General features: G+C 42.3%; 1 protein-coding gene across 3 annotated transcripts; it reads left to right on the top strand.

Annotated features, from left to right (window-relative positions):
- The first annotated feature begins 62 nt into the window (after positions 1-62).
- Positions 63-11556, top strand: LOC4325229 (replication protein A 70 kDa DNA-binding subunit A-like). Of its 3 annotated transcripts, XM_015755236.3 has the most exons (9): positions 63-909; positions 1023-1163; positions 2036-2126; positions 2242-2397; positions 5071-5138; positions 10455-10605; positions 10696-10969; positions 11060-11162; positions 11274-11556. In XM_015755236.3, the coding sequence occupies exons 6-9, from the start codon at positions 10462-10464 to the stop codon at positions 11308-11310; spliced, it is 558 nt and encodes a 185-aa protein (XP_015610722.1). In that variant the 5' UTR covers positions 63-909; positions 1023-1163; positions 2036-2126; positions 2242-2397; positions 5071-5138; positions 10455-10461; the 3' UTR covers positions 11311-11556. The 3 variants fall into 3 exon arrangements, with proteins under 3 accessions (XP_015610722.1, XP_015610731.1, XP_066167210.1); XM_015755245.3 differs by lacking the exons at positions 63-909; positions 1023-1163 and adding an exon at positions 1786-1930; XM_066311113.1 differs by lacking the exons at positions 63-909; positions 1023-1163; positions 2036-2126; positions 2242-2397; positions 5071-5138 and adding an exon at positions 5361-5506.
- The last annotated feature ends 8702 nt before the right edge of the window (positions 11557-20258 follow it).

Below are 20258 nucleotides of genomic sequence, written 5' to 3'. Positions count from 1 at the left end.
TGGCGTGGATGCTGTAGATTTTGCAAAAAAGCCCTCTCTTTTATACCTATTCTGTTATACGTTCTTGCTGTACATTTTTCGGCTTTAAAATATTTCGTTTAGGCCCTTCGAATCCTACGAAATCCGATACGAAGGAGACAAAAATCTAAAGTCTTCAAACCGGCCTTGATCTGCTCTTCCCTCAGCGTTTTGCGCTGGCGTGGATGCTGCCGCGTCGCGACACGTCAGCGCGCGCTGGTGGGCTGCTGGATTTTGCGTCCTCTCGTGCGGCCGCGTCGTCTCTGTAGATTTTGCAAAAAGGCCCTCTCTTTTATAGTTATTATGTTATACGTTCTTGCTGTACATTTTTTGGCTTTAAAATATTTCGTTTAGGCCCTTCGAATCCTACGAAATCCGATACGAAGGAGAAAAAAATGAGAAAAAGGACCGCCCCTGAATCGTGGAATCTCAGGGGCCTTTGTGAAAAATTTCCTTCTTTCTTGCGTTCTGCCTCCCCTTCCCGAAACCCCCAGTCTCCAGCCGCGTGAAAGAAAAAAAAAGAAAAAACCACCGCCGCCACGCCGCTCTCATCTCTCTCGCTCTCTCCTGCCCGCCGCCTGGATCTGCCAGCGCGGTGGCCGCCGCCCGCTGTCCTCGGAGCGCCGTGGCCGCCGCTCGCACTCCTCCCTACGCGCCCTGCCATTCGCTGCTCCAAGGGGATGTTGTGGATGCACGGTGTCATCGCTGCGCCCTCGCTGCTGGCGGTCTCGTTGCTACGCCGCCGCCGACGCCCACTCGAAAGGGAGGCCGTGGGTGCTGGATGCGGCAGCCACGATTTCCTTTCCGGCGGATCCGGTCACTCAGAGTGGAGGGCGAGCGCTAGCGCAGAGGCTCATCAATGGTGTCGACGCCGGCCGTTCTTCCGCAGTGGTGAGTTCCACAGGGAAAGGGCCAGCTCACCCACCCTTTCTTTCTTCACACTTTCCCTCTCTCTGTTTAATCCAGATCCAAACTGATGGGGAAGTTCGATGTGGCACATCCAGGGCTATCGGGTATGCTGAGCTCGGTGGTGGCGGCAGTAGCAGCTCGGCGGCGATGGAGGAGGTCAAAGCGTTGATGTTTGCCGCCGGCGTGGATGCTGCTGAGTCCTCGCACATTGGCCACGACCCACGGCTGCAATCCTGGTCAGTTTGGGGCTTTGTGGTTGCTTGCCACCCTATCCGTTTGATCTAGATCGTGTGGCCTTTGTTCGTCATAGTTTGTGCGGTGTCGTCCAGTTGCGTTTGTGAATTTTCGTTGTGTTTGACGGTGGGCAATGCATTATCGATGCAATTGGTCTATGGCTTTGGTGCCGCTGGCGTGTAGGCCATATGGTTAGGGTTGGTTTCATACCTACCATGGAATATGCCTATGTAATGAGGCACAACTGTGCATGCTTGCTCAGGGTTGTCAGCTTGGGGAGTGCGGTTGTCAGCTTGGGATGGGGCAAGCTGCTTGCTGTGATTGGCTCAATTTTTCTCGGTTGCATCGGTGCCTATTGGTGAACCTGGTCTATATACTCCTCCTGGCTGTATTGTGGGGCCTTATCCGATGTAGTATTAGCGAGGCCTCTCATGGTGTATAGTCCAGGGTGTTTCCTTCGTTACGCGAGATGTATTAGGCTATTCCACTTTCAGGTGGGGTTGAATGCCATGGGGTCCATGTATGCTGCTTCCCTATTGGTGGGTATGGTTGGTCCTATTAGATGTGATGCACAAGTCTATGCCTTCTTCTCTATTATATATTCCTTTGCAGATGCCGGGAGCCATCTTCTTTTCTCCGCTTCCCTTTCAAAGTTGCACCATCGTTTTCATCGCTCTATCGTTTTCATCGCTCTTTTGCTGCTTGCGTCCTCACGTGTACTACTTGATACATCTATTTGTTGTTGCTTTTGATCATTGAATATGGCACGGTAAGATGTAGGCGACATTGTAGTTTGGTTGTCAGCGCTATTCGATGTCGCTTTTCCTGTTTTTAGGCCTTCTAATCATTCTTTGATTTCTGGCTTGATTTGTAGAGGGCCGGATTTGCACGGGCTGAAGCGGTGCTTCAAGGGTTCTTGATTGATTTTGCCAAGGAATGTTCGGGCTGCTGGTTCAATCAAGCAGGTTAGGTTCTTTCTACTGTATATATATGCTTTAAACGATATGGAAATATCCCCTGTATTTGTGGTGCCTTCTGTTTCAGGTTTATGTTTGCTAACAATCTTTTTCTGTTGCGCAGCTCTGGTCACCTTTATTGGTGACCGTCCCTTTCTACCCTTTCTTCTATTTCTCGGTCAAGGCCTTTGTCTTCTGTGGGTATCTTTCTTGCGTGGCATCTTCTTGGTTACATTGCTTCTGCTGCGTTGTCAACACATTGGGTGCTGTTTCGTATAAGGTATTTCCATCTCTCTCATACCCTATTTCAGTATTTCCTTTTCTGTTTATTGATTACTATTTTGCACTATTTTCTGCTTCTTTTCAATATTGTGCATTTATGGTGCTTTGTTTGTCGCTATATTAATAGCTTATTTCTGACACTTATCACTTGGTACATGCGTGTTGTCGGTTTCCTATGTTATTGCAGCCATATAACGGTCACTGCAGTGCCTTTTGTAGCCGTTGCATAGGTTCTTGTGCACACACTTCTCGCATAGTACTCTCTTTCTCTTTCCTGATATTTTGTCCCTTGCTGCCCATAACGATGTTGCTTCCCTCCACCTCATCTTTAGTTCTTATCAAAGTCGGCTAGGTTTTTGCTTTGTTGTCCCTGAACTCATCTTTTCTTGCTTTAGAGCTATTATTGTGAAACTTCCTCTTTCCATCTAATATATTTGCTATTCACATCTCGCTTGTCCTGCTTTCTAAATGTTGTTCACAACGTTTCATGCTTCTAGCTCTACCTCCCTTTATCCAAAGTAAGATTAAAACTGTCATTCGATAGTTTGTAAAATGTGCATTTGACGTTTTAATCCTACATGGCTGCACAACTTCTGCACATTATCTCTGATTTTTTTTCGGAGAAGTTAGTAATTATTTTTAAGGTAAGCTAGCCATATGAAGTTTTAAAGGTATAACCTCTATTATTAAGCATTGGTTCTCTCTGGTAAAAAAAAATACAACTAATCAATCTGCGCACTGCGACCTCAAAGGAAAAGTTTTGCTTCTCACCTGTCCTCGCTTTTATACAGATTAAATTGAAATCTAAATAAACACCCAGTGATTTGCAGGATGGAAAACATACACATGTATGGAGTTTATGTGACGGCTAGGAGAGTGGGAGAGTGGCACAGTTGCTTGCAAGACATCTTTTCCCTTTTGAAACAAAAAAAAAAATATTTTATATAGTGCAAGATATTTGGTCAGCGAGCAAATAAAAATGGACTAGCTCTGCACTTTGATTAGGCCTTTGCTTTTATATATAAACTCTTTTTAGCATTCTTTTTGTACTGCTGCTTCGGAGTGACATTTCTCATTCAGCTCTGCACATTATCTCTGATTTTTTTTTTCAGAAAAGTTAGTAATTATTTTTAAGGTAAGCTAGCCATATGAAGTTTTAAAGGTATAACCTCTATTATTAAGTATTGGTTCTCTCTGGTAAAAAAAATACAACTAATCAATCTGTGCACAGCGACCTCAAAGCAAAAGTTTTGCTTCTCACCTGTCCTCGCTTTTATACAGATTAAACTGAAATCTAAATAAACACCCAGTGATTTGCAGGATGGAAAACATACACATGTATGGAGTTCATATGATGGCTAGGAGAGTAGGAGAGTGGCACAGTTGCTTGCAAGACATCTTTTCCCTTTTGAAACAAAAAAATATATATATTATATAGTGCAGGATATTTGGTCAGCGAGCAGATAAAAATGGACTAGCTTTGCACTTTGATTAGGCCTTTGCTTTTATATATAAACTCTTTAGCATTCTTTTTCTGCTGCTGCTTCGGAGTGACATTTCTCATTGAGCTTTCAGCGCTGCAGTTGTCAAACTATTAAAGCGACTTGATAGTTCTGCATCATGGGTAGTGTGCCTTTAGACTATTATGTTTTTTTTTTTGCCTTTTCTGCAAGCTTAGTTCAATTTTTTTATGAAATTGTGCAAGATGTTAGGTCAGATCCATGCTTACTATTGCACAAAATAATTTTAAGGCACCTCTTATATCTATATTTAGGAGTATCCGTCACTGCAGTTTTTTGCTTTAGTGCCATACTGATTACTTCACATTAAACATGCCTCGTGCATGATTAATTTTTGTATTGTGCAATTAGTATTCAGTGCTTCTAAAACATTGCGTATTGATATTGGAGTTTGGCTTTTGATATTTTATTTATGGTTGCTGTATAATGTGAGGCTATTACTACAACATGCTCCCACAATTTCATCATATATGGCTATTCATTCATGATACTACTGCTTGTCTGTATATACATACGATTATCTTTTGAATCCATTATGAATTCTGGAGACATTCATTTGCTGTATATACATAGGGTTTTGTTTAGTTTCATCTTATAGTGTATAAAGAGTAGAATCAGCTGTATAGCAATTTAATCATCAGACCAGAGGGAGGTTCAATGCCCTGTAAAGAAACATTTTCTCATGCATCAGGCTTAATGTATGTCCCCGCTTAGAGTGTTTTCTCTGTTTCAGTTTTGCCTCAAAAGTAAAGGCCTAGCAAATTGTTGGAACCTTAGTTTTCAAAGACTTTGCTTTCCATTGTGTAAAGTAGATTTTTTTTTTACAAATTTATTTGAGCCAAACTACTAATATATTACAGTTGTTCTCTGTTCAATGACAGCAGTAGTATTTTAACATGAGACAATGTGATTAAAAGAGGTTTTGTCTGTCCCAAAATTTTGGTTTTTTGTGTTTCTCAAACGTCTCATAGCAAAAGTAGCCAAGCATGCATGCATATTGTGGCTTGTGCATTTTATCCTAGACAAACTCTAGGTGTTTCAGACTTGATGGTTGGTTGAATTCCTTAACTAGGCTGTGCGATAGTGTGCTGGTCAATTTGACACATACTAAATGTTGTGATCTTTGATGATTGATTTACTTTTTTTTATAGGTGGAAGAATTGGTGCAAGCAGACTTGGTTTTATTCTCCTCATCTTCAGTTCAGGTCCTCAACAACAGGTAACCAACTTCCCGTGCTACCATAAAGCTTCAATTTAGGACGTTGAGTGTATTGCTTTTATGTGTGTGTATTGCTGGTATAAGTGTGTTGCTGGGATATACTCCCCAGATGTCACAACAGGGTATAAACAGGGTTCAGAGGGTACGTGCAAGTCGAGAAAGACGAGCTGCAAACGCTTTGTTACGTCCATCTGCAATGCACATAGATACTACCGTAGTAGCATCGCCTCAACCTGCTCGAGTAGATCAAGGCAAAAGGCCACGTTCCCTTATGGATTTCACGCCTGAATTATCAAAGTTACATACACAGCGACGTTGTTCGTTGCGCTCAAAGATGCCTCCTGTGCCACCGGCACAAAATAGCAATGGTATGCTGAAAAGGTGTTTTTTTTATTGTAGTATACTGCTGCTAGAACTGCATAACTTAGATATGGTTAAAATATTTATTGACTGCAGTTGCAAATAGGAAAGCCAGTGGTAGTTCATCCCAGACAGATAAGGATTACATTCAATCTTTAAAGGGTTTGTATTTTTCTAATAAAAGCAAATCATTTTACATTTATTAAGGAAAAAAACTGACATAATCAAATATGTATGTTACAGCATCATACCCAGAACGATCGTACTACTGACCTCCGACATATGAATGCCCATTTTGTGGTGCCATCTTTTGGTATCAAGAGAGAGTTAAAACCCTCTCTGCTGTCTCGAAAAGAAAAATAGTTTACAACCTATGTTGCAAAAGTGGCAAAATTGAATTGCCTCCTTTATGTCCTCTACCTGAACCGCTTGCAACTTTATTGAATTTCAATGGTGATGCACGTTCCAAAAGATTTTTGAGACAAATTCGATCATATAATTCGATGTTTGCTTTCACCTCAATGGGTGCAGCTATTGACAAGTCAATTAATAATGGGAATGCGCCTTATGTTTTCAAAATCAATGGTGTTGTGCATCACAGAATTTGTACTCTTCTGCCATCACGAGGTGCACCACCTAAATTTGCGCAGCTATATATCTATGATTCTGACAATGAAATCCAAAATCGATTAAATATTTTCGAAAATGATTGCGACAATGCTGATAGACCAGACCCTGAAATTGTTAGCGCCTTAACACGCATGTTTGATACCAATAATGAACTTGTTAAAAATTTCAGATATGCTAGAGACCGCCTCTCTGAACATGGTAATGAAAAAATAACTCTTCGCTATTAGGCTGCAATGCTAAAGATGATGTGCAGTATAACCTACCAACAAGTGGTGAAATAGCTAGCATAATAGTAGGCGATTTTTCAGCAAAAGAATATAAATTTGGTGTGCTTGTTCACGATAAAGATCATGGAATGCATCAAGTGTTTTCATTGCATCCATCATATATGGCTTTGCAGTATCCTTTGCTATTTCCATATGGTGAACGTGGCTTCCATCTAGGCATTAAATATAGAAATTATGATGGAACTGGTAGAAAATATGCTACAATGCTTGAGGTCTACAGATACCTTATCCATTATAGACTAAATGAGCCTAATCCTTTCACATGTTATGGCTGACTGAGTGACCAAAGTGTTGTTGATATCTTTTCTACTATCGAGGCTAATAGGATACAATACATAATAGATCATCAAGCTGATTTGCGTGCTGAAACTGTAGAAGGAATCGTAGATGCGATTGATAGAGGTGTTACTAATGGAGATTCTGTTGGCAAACGTCAGATACTTCCTGCTAGCTTTACCGGCGGTAGAAGATATATGGTGATGAATTATCAGGATGCGATGGCAATCTGTCGTGTGTATGGCTCGCCTGATTTATTTGTCACATTCACTTGTAACTTTAAGTGGCAAGAAATTGCAGAAACTATTCGATTTGAACCTGGCCAACAACCATCAGATAGAGCTGATGTAATTGTGCGAGTATTTAACATGAAAGTAAATGATTTTATCACTGATATTAGAGAAAGTAAATGATTTTATCACTGATATTAGAGAAGGCAGAACATTCGGAAAAGTCCTTGCAGGTAGCACATATACTTTCTTTTCCATATAGTTTTTCCCCTATATATTTCTCATACCTTTTCATTGGCTTAAACCTTCTTAGTGCTGTATACTGTCGAGTTCCAGAAGCGTGGGCTGCCACATATCCACTGCTTAGTTTGGCTTGCAGCATCCACTGCTGATGTGTCAGCATCTGTAATAGATGGCTTCATCTGTGCTGAGATACCTGACTATGACACAGATCGTCTAGGATATGAATTGGTTAGTGAGTTCATGATGCATGGTCCTTGTGGCGACGCAAACAAAAATTGCCCTTGCATGAAAAATGGCAAATGTTGAAAACATTATCCTAAGGACTTCCAGGATGAAACTATTATTGATGAATCTGGTTTTACAATATACAGACGACGAAACAATCAACGATGCATAATTAAAAATGGAATTGCATTGGACAACAGATCAGTCGTGCCATACAATCTTGAATTGCTTAAAAAATACGAAGCACACATTAATGTTGAGTGGTGTAACAAGTCAAATCTGATTAAATATTTATTCAAATACATTACAAAAGGGCATGATCATGCAAAGATATACTTTGAGACTACTTCTAAGACAGGAAATATGTCACTAAATCATGATCTAGCTCCTCGGATGAGATATTAGAATACATGGATGCTAGATTTCTTTCCACGTGTGAGGCACTTCATCGCATATTTGAATTTGACATACATTATAGAGTGCCACCTGTTGAGCGTCTAACAGTCCATTTAGCTGGCAAAAATTATGTTAGATATGAGAAATGTTCAGATTTGCGGGCGGTGCTCGATAGCCCTGCTGCGAAACGATCAATGCTGACTGAATGGTTCGAAGCTAATAGAAAATATTCTAAGGCACGGTTGTTAACATATTGTGAGTTTCCAAAGGAATGGTCATGGGAATCATCATCTAGAACATGGCGCGAGCGAACACCAACTGCAAAAATAGGTCGAATCTATTATGTGCACCCAACCTGTGGCGAACTCTATTACCTCAGAATGCTCTTGATGATAGTTAAAGGCACACAGAATTATGCTGATGTACGCACATACAATGGCATTGTTTATAACACATTCAGAGAAGCATGTGAGGCGAGAGGTCTTCTTGAAGGAGATAATGAATGATACCTTCTATTTGATGAGGCCATACTATCTGCATCTTCGCGACAACTTAGACAACTATTTGTGACCGTTATTCTTTATTGCTCTGTTAGTAATGTGCGATCATTATTTGATAAGTATTGGCTTTATATGACTGATGACATCCATAGTAGATTAAAGAATGCATTAGATAATCCACGATGCATTATTCCACATGAGCACTTGCTTAGTCTCCTCCTGCATGAGCTTACAATTGTTTTTGCAAACAATGGTGGTAATATAAAAGATTTTGATTTGCCGATTCCAACATCTGCTTCACACATTCCTGGTAGTAATAGATTGATTGACGAGGAGCTTGCACCTGATCCCCTTATGATGTCCTTGCGCGCAGATTCTTTAATAGCACAGCTAAATATCGACCAGAAAAAGATTTTTGACACCATAACCTCCTCAATCAGTGCAAACAAACCTGGATTTTTCTTTGTGAGTGGACATGGTGGGACTAGGAAAACATTTCTATGGAACGCTATGATTGCAAAACTTAGATCACAAAATAAGATTGTGCTCGCTGTTGCCTCATCAGGTGTAGCATCTCTCCTACTACCTAGAGGTAGAACAGCTCACTCCCGATTTAAAATTCCAATTGACATTGATGAAACTAGCATTTGCAATATAAAACGAGGAACTATGTTGCCTGACCTCCTCATTGAAAGTGCACTTATTATATGGGATGAGGCTCCGATGACACGTAGGCACTGTTTTGAAGCATTGGATCGCACATTACGTAACATTCTTTCTGAAACTTGTCCTACAAATTCAATCATACCTTTTGGAGGAAAACCTGTTGTTTTGGGTGGTGACTTTAGACAAATCTTACCTGTTGTTCCTAAAGGTTCACGCCTCGCTGTTATTAATGCATCAATTACAAATTTAGACCTATGGAAACATGTGACGTTGTTATCCATGAATATAAACATGAGACTGTTAAATCCAACCCTACCAGAAAACACAATAATTGAATTGCATGAATTCAGTACATGGGTTCTAGCTGTTGGTAACGGAACATTGCCTATGATTGCAAAAGAAGGTGAAGCTCAACCCTCATGGATTATAATTCCCGATGATCTTCTTGTTGTAACAGATGGTGACAAAATCGTTGCTATTGTCAACGAAGTGTATCCAGACTTTCTTGCATCATATAAAAACCCTACATATCTATCTTCTCGTGCCATTGTTTGCCCTGCGAATGCAGTAGTTGATGAAATAAACAATTATACTATTGATTTACTCCCAGGAGAATCAAGAATATATCTTAGCTGTGATACAATCTCAAAATGCTCAGAGCAAATTCCAGATTTCGACCTGTTATACCCACCTGAATTTCTTAATTCAATTAATGCAACTAACTTTCCTACACACAAACTTGTTTTAAAGGAAGGTGTTGTTGTTATGCTTCTGCGAAATTTGAACCAATCGATAGGCCTTTGTAATGGAACAAGATTATTAGTCACTGCTTTAGGGGAAAGAATTTTACAATGTACAATACTAACTAGATCAATCATCGGTGAAACAGTTTATATACCAAGAATCACATTAAGCACGTCAAAAATGAAATGGCCTTTTACATTACAAAGAAGGCAATTCCCAGTTCGAGTTTGTTATGTAATGACTATCAACAAGAGCCAAGGACAAACACTTGAGCAAGTTGGCATATACCTCAAGAAACCTGTTTTCACGCATGGGCAGCTCTATGTTGCTATTTCAAGAGCAACAAGCCGAACAGGGCTCAAAATACTGATTGAAAACGATGACGGATCATGTGGAAACCAAACAAGAAATGTTGTTTATACCGAGATACTTTCTGCTACAATGGAAGCGGTGTGCCCTCACTGCCATATTGCATATATTTTATCTCTATATTTACCTACATTCTTGGTGTCACATTGGGCATCATTTCCTATTGCAGGCTTGGCCGCTCCATGCGTAGCTTTCCCTCCTCAGCTAATTGCAATGGCTTTTGTATATAAATTTTGGAGTAAATATATTGTACTCACATGTAGTATATGCTGTATCACTGCTGCACCAATAGGCTACTAGATTTCTATGTGCTGTTTTCTCACTTGCTTAGTTCATTACAGTGATGCTTCATATTTACATAAACTAAATATCTTCAATATTTATTTGCAGCCTTCCAATGGCGTACGTGCTTATTTCAGACCTTATGTATGGGGACACTGATAAACGGATCAAAGCGAGGGTATCTAGGCAATGGGACTACCATGATCTGAATGATGAAACAAAGATCTACCACACTGATCTTGTCTTGCTGGATGAAAAGGTTATAGTCTAATTAACACTCATTTCTTCTTTATTAATACTTACATACAAACATGGTACTAACAAGGTGCTTTATATACACAATATGCAGGGCAATAGCATCCATGTTCAAATCTATCCACCTGCCATGATTAAGCTTAGGACTCTTCTACAGGAAGGGAAGGTTTACTACTTTGACTCCTTCTCTGTCAGATATGCAAACAGAACATATAGGCCAGTTACGAACCCTTTGATGATCTCATTCACTAAATGGACAACCTTAGAAGAATGCATTGATGCTTTTGATGATTTTCCTGCCATAACTTTTTCATTGACACCTTTTCAAGACGCCCCGTCTCTTGTGGACAGAAATGCTTTCTATGTTGGTATAACCTCTTTATCCCTTTTTTGTCTTCCTACGTTTACTTCTTATACATTAGTGGTTTATTGTTTACATATATCTTCTCTTTAACCAGATATTATGGGTGTCATAACTGAAATTGGTGCAACAGACACTCTACGCCCAAAATCAAGAAACACAGAAACTTTGAAAAGAACAATGCAGATTTGGGATGCAAGGTAAGCTACAATATAGACTGAAATTTCCCTTTGTTATAAACTTCCTTTACCTTATATTATCCACACTAACTATTGAATCATTTGTTTGGCTCTTTGAAACCTTTCTAATAGCAATGTCAGGCAAGCATCCGAGCACAATTTTCACTGATCAAGACGCAGCCATTGCAGCAGCAATTGCTTTTGTACTCCCGGATATAAGTCATTGTCTTTGTTTGTGGCACATTTATCTAAATGGTTGTAAAAATCTTGGTCATGTAATTCATAAGCATCCTAACAAGTTTCTAACTGATTTTAAGAGATGTGTCTATCAGGACAGATCAGAGTATCATTTCAACAAGATGTAGCATGAATTGTTGAGTGAATACAAGTTTGAGGATAACGTATGGATGTCAAATCTGTATGCTTTGAGGAAGAAGTGGGCTATTGTGTTCCGTGACTCTTTTACAACTGATATGACCTCGACTCAAAGTTGCGAAAGTATGAATAACGTCTTCAAGAAAAGATTTCATAGGAAACTTGGTCTTTCGGAGCTCCTTGTAGAATGTGATAAGGTTGCTGCTAGCCTTCGTGAAATTGAGTTGCATGCATATTTTAAGTCACGAAACTTGAACCCCGTAACTTGCATCCCAAATTTACCTATGTTGAAGACCGTAGCTGACTCATTGTTGACGGTCGTAAGCGATTAGTTTCAACCGTCAATATTACCAAAATAGAGGAGAACTAGTTATGCTTGCAATGCATATTCATGTTAGAATAATAATATTCCACTAGTATTAGGTTTACTAACCTTTTACAGAGAATAACCATAAAGTGGAGGAGAATCGACATCGAATCAGACGATAAATCAATCGGACGATGTCAAGGATATACTTATCAATGAATGGGCCAAGAACTTAGAATTTTCACGATCAATTGGGCCAAAATTCACAAGTCTGCAAAGAGTAGAAGTCTAGGAGGCCGCCATTCGAAAATGGGCTGGATTGGACCAGCCCATGGCTCAGCCGAACCCCCATTTGCTCCGTTGGATGCAGGGTTTGGCGTGGACGTCCAAGATTGCTCCAATGACGGTTAGAGGGCATTTCCGACCATTCCAACTGCCATAACCGTCATTGGGAGGCTATAAAAGGAGCTCTCATCCTCACTTTCTATACACACTACAAGCAAAGCTCTAGCCAAATTCATGACCGTTCCACACTACACCTACATGATGATGAAGATGCCTGGTCCTCGAGGTGTCATATCACTACGGAGCGACATCAAGCAAGCCGTCACATGTGACAAAGAAAGTTGCGAGATGGCCCAGACCCGCGAGATCACTCTCGCTCGCAAAGACATCCGACTGGCTGCGACCATGGCAAGCGAAGGAGAAGTGCCTGCGACCAAGCTGTCAAAGACCGAAGAAGGCGACGACAAAACTAAGAAGATTCCACTAGATCCCTCTGATCCTACTAAGACTGCTGTAATAGGCGCTGAGTTAGATTGTAAATAGGAAAGCGCGCTCATCACCTTTCTTCAAAATAATAAAGATATCTTTGCATGGAAACCATCTGATATGCCTGGTATTCCTAGAGAGGTGATCGAGCACTCTTTACATGTTAAGGAAGACGCCAAACCCTTCAAGCAACGACTCCGCCGTTTTGCACAAGACAGGAAGGATGCGATCAAGGAGGAATTAACCAAGCTGTTAGCAGCGGGCTTCATTAAAGAAGTCCTTCATCCCGACTGGCTGGCTAACCCAGTCTTGGTTCGGAAAAAGACGGGGCAATGGCGCATGTGTGTCGATTATACCGACCTCAACAAGTCTTGTCCCAAAGATCCTTTTGGGTTACCTCGCATTGACCAGGTAGTTAACTCAACGGCCGGATGCGAGCTACTCAGTTTTTTGGATTCTTACTCGGGATATCATCAGATCCGACTAAAAGAATCCGACTGCTTGAAGACCTCATTTATTACGCCTTTTGGGGCCTACTGCTACATCACCATGCCCTTTGGATTGAAGAACGCAGGAGCAACCTACCAACGGATGATTTAGAGGTGTTTTTCAACTCAGATCGGCCGCAATGTTGAAGCTTATGTTGATGATGTAGTCGTCAAGACCAAGAAGAAGGATGATCTGATTGCGGACATAGAAGAAACTTTTGCGAACATCCGCGCCTTCAGGATGAAACTAAACCCTGAAAAGTGCATCTTCGGAGTACTGTCAGGGAAGCTGCTCGGATTTATGGTGTCTCGTAGAGGCATACAGGCCAACCCGGAGAAAATCAACGCCATCCTCAACATGAAACCGCCGAGCTCCCAGAAAGATGTCTAAAAGCTGACTGGTTGCATGGCGGCGCTCAGCCGGTTCGTCTCACGACTCGGCGAGTGGGGGATGCCCTTTTTCAAGCTGCTGAAGAAAACCGACAATTTCCAGTGGGGACCCGAAGCACAAAAAGCCTTAGAAGACTTCAAGAAACTTCTCACTACTCCACCAGTTTTGGCCTCGCCACATCCACAGGAGCCGCTACTGTTATATGTGTCGGCGACCTCCCAAGTTGTGAGCACGGCCCTGGTTGTCGAGCGTGAAGAGGAAGGCCATATTCAAAAAGTTCAATGACCAATTTATTTCGTTAGCGAGGTTTTGGCCGACTCTAAGACAAGATATCCTCAGGTTCAAAAGTTATTATATGGTGTCTTAATTACCGTCAGGAAATTATCTCACTACTTTCAAAGTCACTCGGTCACGGTGGTCACATCGTTTCCACACGGGGATATACTTCATAACCGCGAAGCAAACGGATGGATTGCGAAGTGGGCCTTAGAATTGATGTCTTTGGACATATCTTTCAAGCCACGAACTTCGATCAAGTCACAAGCTTTATCTGATTTCCTCACCGAGTGGACCGAGTGCCAAGAAGACATGCCGGAGGAAAAGATGGAATATTGGACTATGCATTTTGATAGGTCGAAGAGGCTTACAGGCACTGGAGCTGGGGTTGTTTTAATTTCCCCGACCGGAGAAAGATTGAGCTACGTATTGTGGATACATTTTCCTGTGTCCCATAACGTGGCGGAATACGAGGCGCTGCTCCATGGATTAAGGATTGCAATCTCTCTAGGCATTCGCCGACTAATCTTCCGTGGAGACTCTCAGTTGGTTGTTAATCAAGTCATGAAAGAGTGGTCCTGTCTTGATGATAATATGACCGCTTATCGACAAGAGGTACACAAGTTGGAAGATAAATTCGATGGACTCGAGCTCACCCATGTCCTCCGACACAATAATGAGGCAGCAGACAGACTGGCCAATTTTGGCTCAAAACGGGAAACAGCTCCTTCAGATGTGTTCGTCGAACATCTTTACGAACCAACCGTGCCCAGAAAAGAAACAATTGAAGCCATGGATACTCAAGGCGTAAGCATGATTGAAACCGACTGGAGAGAACCTCTCATAAGATTTTTGACCAAACAAGAACTCCCTCAAGACAAAAATGAAGCCGAGCAGATTTCCAGGCGCAGCAGACTCTACGTCATTCACGAGACCGAGTTGTACAAGAAAAGCCCATCAGGAATTCTGCAGCGCTGCGTATCTTTGGAAGAGGGAAGACAATTGCTAAAAGATATTCATTCAGGCATCTGTGGTAATCATGCTGCTGCACGAACCATTGTCGGCAAAGCTTATCGGCAGGGTTTCTTCTGGCCCACAGCTGTTTCCGACGCCGACAAAATTGTGCGAACATGTGAGGGTTGTCAGTTCTTTGCCCGACAAGCTCACTTACCAGCTCAGGAGTTGCAAACCATCCCGCTGTCTTGGCCGTTCACGGTTTGGGGTCTTGATATGGTCGGTCCATTCAAAAAGGCAGTCGGTGGTTATACTCATCTCTTTGTAGCTGTGGATAAGTTTTCCAAGTGGATTGAAGCCAAACCAGTCATCAAAATCACTGCGGACAAAGCTAGAGATTTCTTCATCAATATTGTACATCGGTTTGGGGTACCGAATCATATTATTACTGATAACGGCACTCAATTTACCGGCGGAGTATTTAAAGACTTTTGTGAAGACTTTGGCATTAGAATTTATTACGCCTCCGTGGCACACCCCATGAGTAACGGACAAGTCGAGTGCGCTAATGGCATGATATTTCAAGGGATCAAAGCACGAGTTTTCGACCGACTGCGTCCCTATGCTGGCAAGTGGGCAGAACAGCTGCCGTCCGTACTTTGGTCTTTACGCACCACTCCCAGTTGGGCTACTGGCCAGTCGCCGTTCTTCTTGGTTTATGGCGCAGAAGCAATGCTGCCAAGTGAGGTAGAGTTTGAATCCCTCCGATTTCGCAACTTCCGGGAGGAGCGCTATGAAGAAGATCGAGTGGATGATATCAACCGACTGGAAGAAGCCCGTGAAACAGCCCTAATCCAGTCGGCTCGGAATTTACAAGGGTTGCGCCGTTATCATAATCGGAATGTTCGATCGCGAGCCCTTTTAGTCGGCGACCTGGTTCTGAGGAGAATTCAAACTACACAGGATCGGCACAAGTTATCTGCCTTGTGGGAAGGACCGTTCGTAATAGCTGAAGTCACTCGGCCAGGATCTTACCGACTCAAGCGTGAAGATGGTACTCTTGTCAATAATTCTTGGAATATTGAACACCTTCGTCGATTTTATGCTTAGGCATTTCGTTTGTATCTTTCCTCTTTGACTACTAACTTCAAGTTTTTTCCTTGAAGCTTTCAGTCGGGGGGATGCTATAATAATAATGGAACATGATTTTTATCAATTCAATTTGCTTACTTGATTTATCATTGCCCTGCTTGATTTTTTGGCTTAGTCAATGAGGACTGAAAGTTTTTTAATAACTTTTGCGAGTTCTAGGCTCAATAAGGTTTGACAAACACTTTTAAGAAATCAGAGGCTAAGTTAGAATTGTCTAGCACAACATAAATTCATCAGTATTGTACAAATTGATCTTCCATCATCATCAGAATCACTGTTACTAATCAGTGTCAGTTCTTTCATCATCGGAATTATCAGACCCAGTCGGCCGAAGGTCGGCATCTTGGAATCTCTCAACTACGTCAGCAGCAATCTTGTCAGCAGCTTTTTGCGCATCATTGATGAGGTCGAGGGCTGTTTCTTCGCTCGTCCCGTCTGCAAACCCATCAATGGCGTCGGTATCGATTTTGGGGTATAAAGATTTGGTCATGGCTAATGCCATGCTTGCTCCCATACTCCCAGCCTCCCTGATATTCTTGAAGTAAGTATCCAGAGCGACTCTTAGCTTGTCAAAGATCTCGGAAGCGTCAAGTGTACTCGGACCGGTGTTATTGAAGAACATGGCTTGGATGAGTGGGGTAGCGGCATTAGCGACTTTATCCCTGGCTCCTTCAAGCCTATTGATCTTGTCAACTAAGACATCAAACTGTGCCTGGGACTTGATTTTGCGATCTGCATCAATAGATTCATATCAGCGAACGGCTATAAGAACATGGGGAATCAATTATCATTACCTTCATCATCTTTTAAGGCCGAGTCCCTCTGCTTTGCTAATTCGGCCTTGTCTTTCTCCAGAGCCTTGACCTGCTTCTCTAGGTCGGAAATCCTAGCAGCTTGCACTGTAATATTTTTCGGTTAATTGATATCACAAGGAAGGCTTCACGAATACGTCAGACAGATATGGTATTTACCTTTGGACGAACCACTCAATTCATAGTTGGATTCTTGAAGCTCGGAGATTCTATTCCTCAGATCATCTCAGTTTTTCTCGCGAGCTCCTTGTCCTCATGTAGCTGGTTTTTAGTAGATTCGAGAGTTCCAAGATGGGGAACTAATTTCTCAAGAGTTGTGGTTTTCGCCTCATTCCTGAGATGAATCCTCTGCAATATGAATTTATCGGCGTTTCAGCAAGATATGGAAGGGGACAATTAAAGCTATGCACAAATGGACTTACATTTACAATATGAGTGGCCTGGCTGAGTGTCTTTTTTAGCAAGCATACTTCTTCATCTTCTTTCTGCTTGCTTATCACGATTTCTTGAGGTTGCATATCGTCGTCCCACCACTTAATTAGGATGGGAGGGCGCGAGTCTTCAGCCGCCTGTATACGGGGAATTTCTTCTTCATCACCAATCATTGGTCCTAATGTATCCACGTATAAAGGTTAGACGATTGATTAGAGTCATTTGGATCAACACGGTTTCGGGCAAGGTGTTTACCCGTGATGATTTCCGAACGGGGACGAGTCGACTCTTGCGTCTTAACGGGAGATTCTGGCGTCGGGTCACTGCTGGTGTCTTGTTTATGAGGGTTGTCTGCCTGAGCTCCAACTTCTGGAATCTCTTGGCTTGGTCTAGTGCCCGACTGGTTTTCTATCGGGGGCTCCTGGTTAACCCCGGCTCTAGCCTCGGCCGACTCGTTTCCGGTTGGGGGTTGATCACCAGATCCTACATTATCGGTTGCTGGCTGGTTATCACTCGGATGATCCTCAGCGGTTGGCTCGGTTTCTTTTAAGTTTGTTCCCGTGCTGGTCGGGTCAGAGTCTTTTCCCGAAGGATCTATATCAGATGGTTTCCTACAAGTTTGGTTATCAGTATTATTACTACACTAGGTACACATCAATGCAAGGAAGATCGTTATGTGATTTGTACCTGGAAGACTTCCTGATCTTTGGCACTGGATGACTGGATGTTTTTTTCCTTGGAGTAGCCTGCTTCGGCAGTTTCTTGGTTGTTTCTCGGTCTCCAGGCTTTCTAGCGGTATCGCCTTCGTCGTCACTCGACACCAACTTCCTTTTGCGCGAATCTGGCTGGCCGGCTGGATCGGAGGTATTTGGCCGGGCTTCGGAACGGATTTTGGGACCCTCGCTCCCTTGACCGGTTTGGTGGTGGGGTGATCGGCGTTGAGTGATTGGGGGATCCGACTTCATCAAAGCAAATTCCTAGGCGTAATATCCTTCATTGTTAACTAATTCAACAAACAGACAAGACCATATTTTGTGAAAGGTTGAAGTGTTTGATTACATACCGGTGGAGGAGGATTGAAGGCATTGAATGGCACGACTGGCAGCAAGTGCGAATAGCTGACGATGATGGCATTTGAGAAGATCTTGTACATCCTTTCCTTCATGACCTTAAAGTCAAGAGAGTCTGGATCTTCACGATTTGGATCATGTTTGCTGTCAAACTCAAAAGCTGTGCGGGATCTCTCTTTGATTGGAGCTAACCGGCTTTTTATGAAGTGCCGCGTGATTTGTTCTCCTTACAAACCCTGCTCCTTTAGCTTTATCATGCGCTCCATCAGTTCCACTGCTTGGGCAGCCTCATCTCCTGTAGGCAATGAATTCCATGTGTCTTGGTAGACCGTAGGGAGACAAGAATACTCGGGAAGGGCTGGTTCAGGATTTTGAACGTAGAACCAGTTGGCGTGCCAGCCTTTGTTTGAGGTCTTCAAGGGCATGGAGAAGTATTTTTGGCTTAGTGTTCCCCTGAGTTGGAAACCAGCGCCCCCAACAACACATGGTTTGCTCTTGTTTGGCTGGGGCTTGAGGAAGAAGATGCGGCGGAACAAGGCGAAATGAGGCCTAATGCCTAGAAAAGCTTCGCAGGCATGAATAAAATTGGAGATATGCACTATGGAGTTTGGATTCAGATGATGCAAGCTAATCCCGTAGAAGTTCAGAATTCCCCGGAAGAATCTTGAGGTTGGAAGAGAAAATCCGCCATAGAAGAAGTGAGAGAATACCACGATCTCATGTGTATCGGGGGTCGGGATTGCCTCGCCGAACGCTGGTCGCCACCCGATGATTTCCTTCGCCGGAAGAACGCCGTGCGCCACCATTTCTTTTAGATTCTCTTCCGTTACATCGGAGGGAGCCCACTGACTCTCGAAACTTTCTCTCTCTTCTGCCATGGATGCAAGTTGAATGGATTGATTTGGTCCAAGATATAGGTGGAGGGGAATGAGGAATCAATGCGGTGGACATGCGGAGAGGTTTCGTGGGATTTTTTGAGAATGGATTGGGGCGGATTGATGAACCCTAGCTTTGACGGTGCGGTTTGATACTGTAGCAAGGAGTGGGGAAATGGCGAGAGTCTCGGCGGGGAAAACGAAGCGCCGCTTGGACTTTGGTACTTTGTTAGGGTATCGGGAGTGCTAACAGGCCTAGGCCTGTACAGTACTTCAGCCCAATATTATTACCAGCGTGGCCCATTGTGATCCTTAGGAACTTAGGCACTTTTTGCTTTAGCAATTTGTGCTCACAATGATGTGACCCGATGCTGCTAAAATCCTTTTTAATGCGATTAGATAATTCTTTAGAATTACTACGATGCAAATAAAAGGTACCCAACAGAAAAGTGTTATACTATTTTTGTAAGCTTTTTTAGGCTACAAAAGCTGTTTGGGTTAATTTGAGATGACTGGTTTATTAGTAGTCATTCTCTTAGCATGTTATATGCTTATTTTGATTATGGAAAGGGTTATAGCCTAGGCTATTAAACTTCTTAATTACCATGATCTTTATCATATTTGGTGGATCATTTTAAGAGTTTCCTACTCGGATTCTTGTCAAATGTGTCTTTTTGTGGACCTTTTAAGTGTTTCTCGCTCGGGCCCTTTTCATATTTTTATTCTTGATATATTCAAGTCCAAAAGCAGTCGGCTGGGTATTATACTGAATACTACGTGTGCTCTTGTCGTTTGATGTTTGGTTGTAAAACCGCTCGGTTCTTGACTACCTGTTTAGTTTTTCAACTAACTATATAGTCGGGGGCTATACCTAATTAGGTGCATCTACTCGATGCACCATGTTTTATTTTTGCCCTTCACAGTCTTTGATTCTAGTACTCGGCAGGCTAAAGCAGGAAGAGGTGAAGCACTCGGATTATTGTTTTTTGTTCTGAGATGGCTATTTCGGCGACTGCAAAGGTCTCGGGGGCTAGTGTGGAGATTATGGATACCCCATATCTACATGGCAGTTATATTTCAGCTGGGTACAGGGTACCGAATATAGATAGAATATCTTTATGAGGACTCGGGTTAGATTCTAAACTTGTATGTCAAGGAAATACCCGGGATCCTAGTTGGTTACGATTGTATTTTATCTATAATCCCATATTCCG

The sequence above is a fragment of the Oryza sativa genome, chromosome 1, assembly GCF_034140825.1.
Source record: "Oryza sativa Japonica Group chromosome 1, ASM3414082v1".
Lineage (NCBI taxonomy): Eukaryota > Viridiplantae > Streptophyta > Magnoliopsida > Poales > Poaceae > Oryza > Oryza sativa.
Note: the sequence above shows the minus strand (reverse complement) of the source record. Positions and strands in the feature narration are given on the sequence as shown.